The 12,600-nt window shown below is 45.1% G+C and overlaps 1 protein-coding gene across 1 annotated transcript in view; it reads left to right on the top strand.

The window, feature by feature from the left end:
* The window catches only part of SV2B (synaptic vesicle glycoprotein 2B), a 187,983-nt gene that overhangs the window by 147,600 nt on the left and 27,783 nt on the right, over window positions 1–12,600 (top strand). Inside the window, exons 5-8 of the mRNA XM_046654086.1 lie at window positions 3,197–3,330; window positions 4,470–4,559; window positions 9,122–9,232; window positions 10,320–10,408. Of these exons, the coding sequence (XP_046510042.1) occupies window positions 3,197–3,330; window positions 4,470–4,559; window positions 9,122–9,232; window positions 10,320–10,408 (424 nt within the window). The remainder of the gene's footprint in view (window positions 1–3,196; window positions 3,331–4,469; window positions 4,560–9,121; window positions 9,233–10,319; window positions 10,409–12,600) is intronic.

Here is a 12,600-nt window from a genome sequence, read left to right as displayed (position 1 = left end):
TGGGAGGGATGTTGTGAGGGGAGCAACCCACAATAGTTGCTACAAACTGCATAATTTTTCACTTCACTTTACATACACAGACACACACCAACGTCTGGATGTCTGGTTTCCAAGAAAGGAACTAAAGTATTCAGGTTGGGAGCATGTTGACCAAGACCGAATAGGATGCCCGTGGCAGAGGCACCACATGGCTGCTGGCTGACCTCTGCTGGCTGACAGAAGGGCTTGTGGTTAAAAATTTTACCTCAAGTGGGCAGGCTTTCTTCGTATTTGTATGCCTGTATCAAATCTGTGACTTTTACATTCCATTTTAAAATACAGGCCTCTGGGAAGACTGGCCTTCATTGAAACAGTCATCAGCTTGGGGGAAACCCATCCTAGAAATATGGTAGACCAGCATCACAGTATAACAGGAGTGATTATTTATTTTAAGCCTTATTTTACCAGAATCAGATGTTTTGTCCACAGTGAACCAGACATTTGACAATATTTCTCAACGTGCCTAAGATGTTAATCCTCTAACACCCCCTCCGCCCCACAGAGACAAATGCAAGGGTAACTACAGAAAGGAGATGGATGTGATGGGAGGCTTGCGCAACCCATTTAATTGCTTTTGCAGGAATGAAGTGATGGGAGGTCTTGGCGCCAGGAATTTGGGAGACTGAGTCATTGAGAGAGAAAATTACAAAACTCAGAATGTTTTCCTGGGAATTCATGGGCACGGCCCAGAAAAAATGGATATATTATGGAAGATTAATTCCCATTGTAGTCAGCTCCGCCAGCTGTTTGTGAAATCCTCATGGAGAAAAGCAGGGCGAGCTAAAAGATCACTGAACAGAACAATCCCTGTCTCCAAATTAATAGTCACTCCATATATTTGGAAGCACTTCGCTGTTTAGTTTTATTTAATTTAAGGCCCCAAAGATGTGCCTAATGGATGTGATAAGCGCAGATTACTAAAATCACCATAAAAACCGTAGAGGCATGAGAGAAAATGGATTTTGGATAATTTATATGTATTATCATAAAGGCAAAAATCTTTCTGAGGCAGAATATATTATAAAAATACCTACTTCTGCCCCTTTTCCCTTGTGACCACAGGAGTTTGTTATGTAGCTGTGATCAACTTCACTTCTAATTACGCCACAATAGCTTTTGGATATGAGCTGAGAATGTGTAAATATTACTATACTTTTATCTTCCTCATTCTAGTGTCACTCCCAGGAGAAAGGAAAGCCTTTTTAGTTAAAATTAAATGAACAAACAGACCCCAGTGACATGGGAAGCAGGAGGCACCATGCTGTGCAAAAAGAGATTTGAGTCTGATGGAGAACGTTGGGTGACATGTGGGTTGTGTCCTGTGGCCAATGTGTCAAAGCAACCACAGTCCCACATTTTTCCACCTGGGATTCCCTGTGGCTAGTCCTTCCATTGTGCAAATCGAGTAAGAAATAGCTGCAGAAAAAGCAGATATTGGTTAGGCCTTCACTGCACGTAGAATAAATTGAACCGTGATGGGGAGTAATGGAGAATTCAGGACATAAACTGCTCCCCTCCGGAGTTGGCCATATGGTATATTTTTAAGTAAATGGAATAGAGATTTTGCATCCAAATAATAACCACTGTCTGAACTTTAGAAAATCAATGTTTATTTATATGCTTTTGTCTTTTTAACAAACACTTTTGGAATTGTCTTCAGAGATGGAGCGGCATGAGAAGATCAGTCTCTTTATTTTATAACCTTGGCTTTTTTTTAAAAAACACAGACACAATTCTTTTGCTGACCTTTACTGATATTCATCTATTTTACTCAAAATCTCTGGCACTAAATGTCATGTAGCTTTTCTAAAAAAGTCAAATCTACCCTCAAAGCTGGTGAATTATTATTGGTTGCTGGGAGCTTTCCCACACAGCAAATCTGTGGAGGTATCATGACCTGCAGTCTACAGCTGTGAAAACACACCGACACAATAACGGTGTGAGAAAGCCAGGATTTACAAAAGTCCAGCCTTTTCCACTGTGTAATGTTCCTCAGAAGAGGAAAATTTGCTCCCCATGAGGCTATTCAGGATAATGTTTTGTAGATCCTGAAGGCAGTTTCTGAAAATGAATCTTAGGAATGCTTTGAATAACGACAGCTGAGTAGGAGCTGGTCACCTCCCCGTTTCAATGATGGTAGAAATCATTTGAATATAGAAGTTCAATTCTTTTAAATTGAAAAAAATTCATACTATGACTGACAGTGTTTTTCAAAGTGTGCTCCTGAACCCTGTGCATTGGAGTCACCTGGAGCTGGTATTACCCTTTGACCTGGGGAAGAGGGATCTCTGATTGAAACCCTGGGTCATATAAGGCCCTGCTTTGCTCTCCTCCAGCCACACCCCTTCCCATGAGGCAAGGGATCCCCGAGATCATGACCACCCCCTTCATCCAGATCACCCTCTCGGTGCTCAGGATCCAGGAATTCCCATTAAATTCAAGGGATCACGACAAGGACACCCATTCTCACCATGGTGGTGTGAGTGTGTGTCCACATCTGTCACATGAGGCCCCTCACTCTGCAGAAAGGGCGGGGCGAGGGAAAAGAAGGGGGTCCTGCCAGGGTAGGTTCTGTGTAATTCTGGGCCTGGCCTTCCAGCTCCTTATTTGTCAAGGCAGAAGGATAGAACATCTCTTATGTAACAGCTTGTTAATGTAGATTTTAATGAATATATAGAAATATGGCGTGTTGCCTCTATCTGTACTCCTACCCAAGTCCCTATAAATGTCAGTCCAGGCCTATCTAGGGGTTGTTAAAATGCAGATTCCCAGCACCTATCCTTGACTTTGGAATCAGAAGCTTTGGGGGCACAGCTGGGGAGTCTGCTTGTTAACCTGTGCCCCAGGGGTTGCTCTTGTGCCCTATAGTTTGAGAGCCAGTAGCCAGTGTCTCCCCATCCCCCTTTTTTGGTGAGGAAGATTGGCCCTGAGCTAACATCTGTGGCAGTCTTCCTCTATTTGGTATGTGGGTTGCCACCACAGCATGGCTGGATGAGTGGTGTAGGTCTGCACTTGGGATCCAAACCCGTAAATCCAGGCTGCCAAAGTGGTGTGTGCTGAACTTAACCACTACACCTCTGGGTTGGCCCCTTGAGCCAATATCTTTAATGTCACTCTAAGACCACGTGTCTGAAATCCTCTGCCTGCTTCCTCACAGGATGGGGCTTCAGCATGGGCACCAATTACCACTTCCACAGCTGGAGAGTGTTTGTCATCGTCTGCGCTCTGCCCTGCACTGTGTCCATGGTGGCCCTGAGGTTCATGCCAGAGAGCCCAAGGTTTCTGCTAGAGGTGAGTCAGCCCCCCTCCCCCCACATTGCCCTGGGAGAGTGATGGCACTGAGACAGGAGCTAGTGTTGCTTTCTCAGCCCCTGAGTCTTGCCTCCTCTCCTGCTTGCATGTTGCAAACCCCCCCATGTTGGCCGACCTGGCCCGTCTATAAATCGGGCTCCATTGCTGTCTGTGATGGTTGCATGCCCTGGATGGACTCTTACAGCTGGAGGGGCTCAGGAGCTCACTGAGCACCCAGCAGCAGGACTGTTCCCCAAGGCTGGGTGGAGGTGTGGGGTGCCCTCCTGGGGCCAGATGCAGCAGGGAGTTTTTTTAACCAGCGGCATCTCGGAAGTTGCCCTTTATTGTAGATCAGTTTCCCCAGGCTGCTGTAACAAAAGACCACAAACGGAGTGGCTTAGAGTAACAGAAATTTATTGGCTCACAGTTCTGGAGGCTACAAGTCCCAAATCAAGGTGTCAGCAAGGCCACGTGCCCCCGAAAGCCTGTAGGGGACTCCTTCCTTGCTCTTGGAGCTTCTGGTGGTTTGCCCTCAATTTTTGGCGTTCCTTGGCTCACAGCTGCATCACTCCAGTCCCTGCCTTTGTCACCACATGCGTTCTCCCTGTGTGTCTCTGCAACTTCACATGGCCGTCTTCTTACAAAGTCATGAGTCATATTGGATTAGGGACCCCCCCCCCCCACTCCAGTAGGACCTCAGCTTAACACAATTAATTACATCTGTAGCAATGCTATTTCCAAATAAGGTCACGTTCCGAGGTACTGGGGGTTAGGACTTCAACATATCTTTTTTGCTGGGGACGCCATTCAATCCATAGCATGTTGTTTCTTTGCTTTACCTCGTTTGTCAGGAACATGGCTCCCACCCAGCCATCTATTCAACCTTACAACTACGAGTAGTTACTCATAATGTATGGTGACGGTAATACGTAGCATTTACACCTTGAAGGCACAATCTTACTATCCTTCTAAGGTGGACTCGGGACAGAAACTTGTCCTCGTCTTTCACAAGCCCTAGATAGTAATGAGTCCGTGTCTAATGGCCTCAGGCTCAGGTGCCAGCTCTCCCTTGGGTTTGTAGGAATTCCCATCCTTAATCAGCAATGGATTTTTCATGTCTCTTTCCTTGGTTTTACCAGATGGGCAAACATGACGAAGCCTGGATGATTCTCAAGCAAGTGCATGACACCAACATGAGGGCTAAGGGGGCCCCGGAGAAGGTGTTCACGGTGAGTGAGGGGTCACCTCTGCCAGCAAGAGGGGGGCATCTCTTCTTTACTGTTTTGGTTTGCTAAAAATTATTACATAAGCACATCACAGAAAATTTGTCAAAAGGAGAATAAAAGCGTTGACATTCTCATTACTGTGTCATAATTATCCTTTGCATTTTGATGAATATCTTTTTCGGTACTGCTAATTGTTAAAAAACAACAGAAAAACTAGCTGTGTTCATGTGGGGTAAGCATATGTACACATATTTACATATACATGTGATTTAAGAGTACTCATAAGCATTTTATATGTTGTCTCTTACTGGTCATAACCATCCTTTTAATGAACAGTACTGTTAGGAACATTAACCCGTGTCCCTAACGTTAGAGATTTATTTTCTTGTTCCTATAAATATTGCTGCAACAAACCTTCTCATGCACATAATTCCTTCTCTTTCACCTTCTGGGTTTCTTTTTTAAGAGTAGACTCCTAGAAATAAAATAAATGACTGGCTCAAGGAGTGTGAGTATTTAATAGCTCTTGAGATATATTGCCAAATTATGTTTCAGTAGGGCTGTACCAGTCTACAGTGCCACAATCAACAGGATACCCATGTCTCTGCACCCTGACAACATCCTAGCTGTTAGCCTAAATTTTGTTTCTTTCTAGTTTAAAAAGTGAAAGACTAGTAAATGGAAATTTCCATGAAGATGTCCTGTTAGTTACCGGGATGGGTGCTCCTGCCCATCAAGCTCTGTGGCCAACAACGAGGAATGCCCGCTGCAGGCATCTCTGTGCACAAGTTTGCATAACTTCCTTTTGGAGCAACTTCACATCCATTTCCCCCGAGGAAGACTTCCTGGGTTAACACTCACCTACTCTGACTCACTGCTTTGGTGTCTTTGGCTTCCATAATTTGAGTCTGGTGTAAAATGCTTGTCCTTGTTAACCCGTTGCTTAAAACCCCTGATTCTCAGGCAGGACCACATGGCAGCTAATTTGCAACATGGGGCCAGACAGTCTGGATCGAAATCCCAGTTTTGGCACTTTCTAGCTGTGTGGCCTTAGCCGAGGTACTCTCTGTGCCTCAATTTCTTATTGGGAAAAAAGGGATAATAATATCTTTAAATATGGTTATGGTAAAGATTAATAAAGCACCTAAAACCATGCCTAACTTGGAGTAAGGGCTGCATAGATGTTAACTAATATTCTAAAATGTTGTGATATGTTTTCGTAAATTAACTCAAGTAATAAAGTTTATGGAAAGATGCTCAACAGCATATTTCCCTAATTCCAATGCTTCTAGAATTACCCAAAATATGGGGCCAGTGCTTTTATCACAAACATTTATTAAGAAGCACAATTAACAGAAATGCTGCAAATGAAAGATGTTAAGGGTGTAGATGGCTCTCCCAACCCCCATCCCCATCACTCTGTGTGATGGATTGTAATGCTGCAGCTTGACTGCAGGTGTGGGTACCAGATGTTAGCAGGGGCTCCCTGTCCACTGGGATCTGGGTGTGCTTGCTCAGTCCTGCCCTCCACCCCCCACCCATTCCATAGCCTGCTCTCCGAGCTCCTGCTTATTCACTGTCTTCTGCCTCTGTCCCCAGCCTCTGAATCCACATCTGCTGGATTCATTTTCTATCACATCAACCTGGTATGAAACACACACATACACAGACATATTAAGATACACAGACACACATGCACAGAGACACACACACACATATATATACAGACACACACAGACACAGACACAAAGACACAGACTCATACACACATACACACACACACACACACACACACACACACACACTTACAGAGTACACAGCCTTCTCCTTCTTTTCTCCCTGCCCCATCCTCCTCCTCTTTTTCTCCTCTTTAATTTCCATCTCCTTTCCCCATCCTCTCTAATCTTCTCCCTCCGGAATAAAACAAATTCTTCTGCTTGGCTCATGCACAGTAGGTTCCTGGTCTTTCAAGTTGGAGTGGCGTCTCCCTGGGATTCTCCCACACCTCAAGCACTTCATTAACATATTTATTCCAAACACGCCTGGAGCTCTCCTAAGAGAGGTCCTGCTGGATAGATTACTCACCACTTCACTTGTGTGTGTGTCTCTGCCTTCCCCAGGTGACTGTAAACCCATCCCGACCTTCCCCGCCCCCCACAGGGCAGTACCTTACACATAGTGGTTTTCCTAATGTTGCTTCTCGAAGGACCACTTCTCAACCAGCTGCATGGGCTTGCCTGACTGTAAGCCCCTTTCTGGAGAAGTGATCCCATGTTAACAACCCATTCTAACGTAGAAAGCCTAATTTTGAGGGATGAAATCCTAGCCTGGAAATCAGTAAAACCTCCAATTTTCAAAGGCAAAAGCAAAGCCTTTTTTCTTTGGGACCAGAGTCCTCGCTTGCCCCAGGAAGAGAGTCCAGGCAGAAGTCAGCGAGCATGGGGCTATGAAACACGGGCGTTTTGTCTCACACCAACACCCATGCTAGTTACCTCGTCCTCAGACATAACCTTGCTTTTAGTGGGTTTCACTCAATGGGAAAGGGAATGAAAAAGGTTAGGCTCATTATTCCATACTGACTTGGTGACCGTATTAACTAAGTAGGAGTGGATGTCTGGATGGGCCAGGAAAAAAGAAAAGAAAAGGACCAACCGGAAAGTGTTGACTGACCTCAGCGAGCTGTGGCTGGTAGTCAGGCGTGAACACTCAGCCCCCTGGATGGGGTTTCGTGCTTTGCACCTGTGCGCTGCCCTCATAACTGTGCTCAGCAGCCTGGAGGAAGAGCTCAGGGCGGGTCAGGCTCTCAAGTGGTGGTGGGGTTCATGGTGAGTGCCGGATGCTGCCCTCCCCGCTCTTACCTTCCAGCTGATGGAGTTCAGGACATGCTGCTGCAGAATATGGCCCCTTGGCATATGGAATATCTGGACCTGAAGGGGTTTGAGAGAACAGCAGAACCAGAAACGTCACTCTGACCTCTTCCCACTCACTCTTCTTCCCTGAAACAGGTCATCAATCTCCAGTGTGAAAGGTGCATCCCCCGTACCGGGGGGAAAGAAGATGCTTTTATCAGCAGAGAAGGCTGTGTACACAAACCTGGTTAATCTAACCCTTATCATCCTAGTTACTTCTTCACCATTTACTACCCCTAGCCCAAACCCCTCTGTCTTGTCAATTCTTCACAAATTTGTTTTTTCTTTGTTTAAAGGGTATAGAAGCCTCTTGCTCTGGTCACTTCTTCGAGTCTTCATTCCCTTGTGACGGCTCCCATGGACATGTGAAAATTCAATAAGATTTTCTTCTGTTAGTCTGTCTTTGTCAGTTGAATTTTCAGCCCCAGTCAGGGACCCTAAGAGGGTCAAGGGAAACTTTTTCCTCCCCTGCAGAGCCCTGGGTGTCACCAGCCTCATTCACTGCCTCATGAGCTCCTAACTGTCAGGTGGCAGGTGTCCCCTGTGAAACCTTTGGAAAGGGTCCCCTGGGAACCAGAGTTCTGCGGGGCTGGGTGAACACAGACCATCTTCTAATTTAGACTGAACTGAAGACAAGTATCCTAGTTAATTGTAAATTAGAGTAATTATGTTCGAAGTTGTCAACACACCCACACCCAAATCCCTAGGGAATAGGGTGTTATTTTCCCTAGGAGCAAAGAAAAGAAAAATTTGCATTTGAGTGGCTAGTTTATTGCTTTGGAGTGTGGTTTTTAAGGTGCTTCCGGATTTGGGTCAGCCTTCCCTCTGGCCTCTTCTGGCTGCAGTCAGGGTGCATGGTATCCCCGGGTATCTGATAACAGGAAGCCCAGCTCCAGCCGGGGTTCTGCAGGGCCTGCTGTGTTGGCTCTGCGGTGGCGCCATCTGAGCCCAGGTGGAAGAGCATCTGCAGAGCCCACGCTCCTGGGAATGGGAGGATAAGCTTGTACCAGATTCTCCAAGGGGTGCCTACATGGGATCCAGACTTCTGTGATGTTAATACCCATTAAGGATAGACTTGTGAACGTTAAGGTGGAGTCAGCTCTGCTGTGGGCAAGTCAAATATAAATGGTAATTCAGTGTATTATGGCCCACTGATTTCCCAAAGGCATGATTTTGTGAAGAGACTGATTCGTTTTGTCTGCAGTGGGACGAAGATCCCTGGGAGATGCTGTGTACGTTTTTGGCTAAGAATCACTGAACGAGGGACCAGCCCCGTTGCCGAGTGGTTAAGTTCACGTGTTCCGCTTCCACGGCCCAGGGTTTCGTGGGTTTGGATCCTGGGCACGGACCTATCACGGCTCATCAGGCCGTGCTGAGGCGGTGTCCCACACAGCACAACCAGAAGGACATATAACTAGAATATACAACTATGTGCTGGGGGGCTTTGGGGAGAAGAAGAAAAAAAAAGAAGATAGGCAACAGATGTTAGCTCAGGTGCCAATCTTTAAAAAAATAAAAAAAGAATCACTGAATGAGAGGGTCACCAAAGGCTCCTCCAGCCCTCCATAAGTTAGTAAAGTCAGTGACATTAGACGAAAAATTAAAAAGTCTGACACAGAGTGGGTTAAGATTCTCTCGCCCATCTTTGCTTTACAGGTTTCCAACATCAAAACTCCCAAGCAAATGGATGAATTCATTGAGATCCAAAGTTCAACAGGAACTTGGTACCAGCGCTGGCTCGTCAGGTTCAAGACCACTTTCAAGCAGGTATGACTGGGGACGAGAGGGAGGCTCTGTGGAAATCTGTAACCTCAGTGGATAAAGAATAAAGACCCTGGACTACCCTGTCAACCCAAGGCAGTTATGGTGGAGACGAAGCAACCCTGGATGGGGATGTTTGGATCCTAGCCCATGCCTGCTTCTCATGGCTGTGTGCCTTGAGCCACAAACTCTCTAAATCTTCTTTTCTTTTCTTTTTCTTTTTTTTTGAGGAAGATTAACCCTGAGCTAACATCTGCTGCCAATCCTCCTCTTTTTTGCTGAGGAGACTGGCCCTGAGCCAGCATTCGTGCCATCTTCCTCTACTTTATATGTGGGACGCCTGCCACAGCATGACTTGACAAGCAGTGCATAGGTGCATACACAGGATCCGAACCGGCGAACCCCAGGCCGCGGAAGCGGAACGTGTGAACTTAACTGCTGCGCCACCAGGCCGGCCCCTTATTTTCTTTTCTTTGCGCTTCCTTCCCGAGGCAGAGATTTTGAATGTAGAGAAAATGTCAAGTCTGAGTAGACATTATTCTGTCTAGCAATTTTTCTTTAAAGAATCCATAGGAAGAAAGGAGGGAGTGAAAGAAACGACCCCTTGAGGTTTGTCAGTGATTTCTGAGAACATCTTCATGAAGGGCAAGGCCATTTCTTTGGAGAAGTGGCTCCTACAGGCAAGTCAGTTGTTGAGCACCAAGGCAGCCGATGGCCAGAGTCTACTGAGACTGGATGACCTTCGTGGTGTATGGTCATTAAAGGTTTGGAGTATCACCCATCCCCACAGGCAGGGAGCAGGACTCACTACTCAAGGTTATTCAGTGCCTTGAAATCCCCACTCTGTGCTTTTGATCACAAGCATGGAATATTGCTGTGTTTCCAGGAGAGATGCTACAGGACTGTTAGAGGTTGAGGCCAGCCAGTAAGAAGAGAAGAGGCTTTCCGTATTGTTTGAACAGAATTGCTGCCTCTGGGAGATAATGGCTGTCATTCTCTCCATGGGTTCCTAGGCAACTTATTAGAAAATCTTGGAAGTGAGCTCTGCCCAGTCGCAAGTTCCTTTAATAACCTTTCTTTGGTGTGGTTATAGGTCTGGGATAATGCTCTATACTGTGTGCTGGGGCCCTACAGGATGAACACGCTGATTCTGGCCGTGGTCTGGTTCAGCATGGCTTTAAGGTAAGTTCTGTCTTACTCAGGTTCATTCATTCCTCTGTGCCTCAGGCCCTGTTCTATAAATTGAGGATTATCATTGGTTCTAACTCATGGAGCCTGTATCAGATTGCATGCTTTCGACTGCAAGTAGCAGGCAACCCACTGTAGTAGATTTTACATTGAGGAAATTTCTTATCCTTTGTAATAAGAATTCTGTAGAGAGGTGGGTTCTGGGAGGAGTTTCAGCCTTGGGCTTGTTCTTGTCTGATTGCAAGATGCCTGCATTGCTCCTGGCATCCTGTTGACATGGGAAAATGACCCAAGGAGGAAGCGGCTGCCTCTCTGAGCTTCCCTTTGTAACAGTGAGGAAATCTTTCTCAGGAGACCCCACTTTCCTGGTTATATTAGCCAGATGTATGTCACATGCCTAGGGCCAAACTAATCAGGGGTGAAGGGAATGTGTGATCTCCCGGTGATTTGAGACTAATTGGGATTTGCCTCTGAGCCGAAGGTACCATTAGCTTTCCTGGAGGTTGATACTGGAGCAAAATCAAGTTTCTATTCCCAAGGAAGACGCAAGGAATGAATGCTGAGTAGGCGGCCATCAGTGTCACTGTGAATGTTAAATAGATAAAACAGTGAAACTCTGCAATAATGTGCCCTACAGTAAAGACAATGAAATATACTATGATTGTTGATTACTTGGCTCCTTTCTCAAACAGCAGACTCTCACCCCGGTCGTTTCACTCACCTCCAAATAACATGACCCTTCTCTCTATGTAAGTTTTGGGGCCCACTGGCAGCATTATGAGGCTCTTTTACTGCATATGTAAAGTGCTTGCCATGGTTTCTGGCACATAATAAGTGCTCAATAAATTGCTATGATCAATTAGGAACTTCGAGTGAGATTTTAAACTTCCATCTATGAAACTGCCTTGTTGATCACCAGCCGTGCCCAAAGGCACAGTCCCTCGACTCAGGGAATTAAGTTGGCTCTAATGACCTCTTTGATTATGGGAGGGACGTGGGGAGACCTGCTTTCTTCCAATATCTTACCAAATTTCTGCTAATACCTCTTCATGGAGACGCAAACAGGTAAAGGTAGAGAGGAAGCTGGACCCTGTTCCCCTCCACCTGTTCTGTCTAAACTAGGAGAGAACATTCCAGAAGCCAAAGAGGGTAGGCTCTGGGATTCAATTCACTGATAGTTTTTGAATATGTTTTACTTATACTTACTTATGTCTAAATTAATTTTGTTGAATAGGTAATATATTTCAAATGTTGAAACAGAGAAATCTTGCGTCTACCTCTTCCCCCTCTGCTCATTCTCTTCTGCCTCCTGTTTGTAATTATCTTTTGTTTTCCTATTCATCATTCCAGTGTTTCTTTTTGCAAATTTAAGCATATATTTATGTACATGTACACACACATGCATATATATATGCTTACATGTTTATTTCTTCCTCATTTTCTTATTCAAAGGGACGCATTGTTTTGCATCTGCTTTTTGCATTCAACAATATATTCTGGTGGTCTCTCATACCAGTACACTGAGATTTTTGTCATTCTTCTCTGCAGTGACATGCCTAGTATGTCTGCCTAGCACACCACAGTACAGCACCACGCTTTATTCAATCAGGGCCTTATGGCTAGACTCTTGGGGAGTTTTCAGACTTCTGCTATTTCAAACGATGTTACAATGAGTAACCATGTTTGTAGGCTACTTTGTGTTGGGTAAGTTATCAGTGGAATAGATTCCTAGAAATGGGATTATGGAGTCAAAGGGGGTAAATCTACCAGTAATTTTTTTTAGACATTGACCAATTCTCCTCTATACGATAATGCACAGTTTTTCCCTTTTCCCAGCAATGCATGAGAGCACCTGTTTACTTACAGCCTCATCAACAGAGTGTTTTGGCAAACTTTGGGCTTTTGACAATCTGGTAGGCAAGAATTGTAACAGTGTGGTTTTAATTTGCATTTTTCGTACTGTGAGTGGTGTTTTATACGTTTAATGGCCATTATCTTGAGTTTTCCAGAGATAAAACTGTATTATCTGCAAATAGATAGTTTTACCTCTTGCTTTGCGGTTTTGTATTCCTATTTTCTTTCTCCTGTCTAGCTGAGTTGGCTAAGACCTACATTATAGTGATAAATAGTAGTGGTGATAATGGGTATCTGGTCTCATTCTGGATTTTAGTGGGAATGTCTTTAGT

The sequence above is a fragment of the Equus quagga genome, chromosome 2, assembly GCF_021613505.1.
Source record: "Equus quagga isolate Etosha38 chromosome 2, UCLA_HA_Equagga_1.0, whole genome shotgun sequence".
NCBI lineage: Eukaryota > Metazoa > Chordata > Mammalia > Perissodactyla > Equidae > Equus > Equus quagga.
This window is presented reverse-complemented; position numbering and strand designations above follow the sequence as displayed.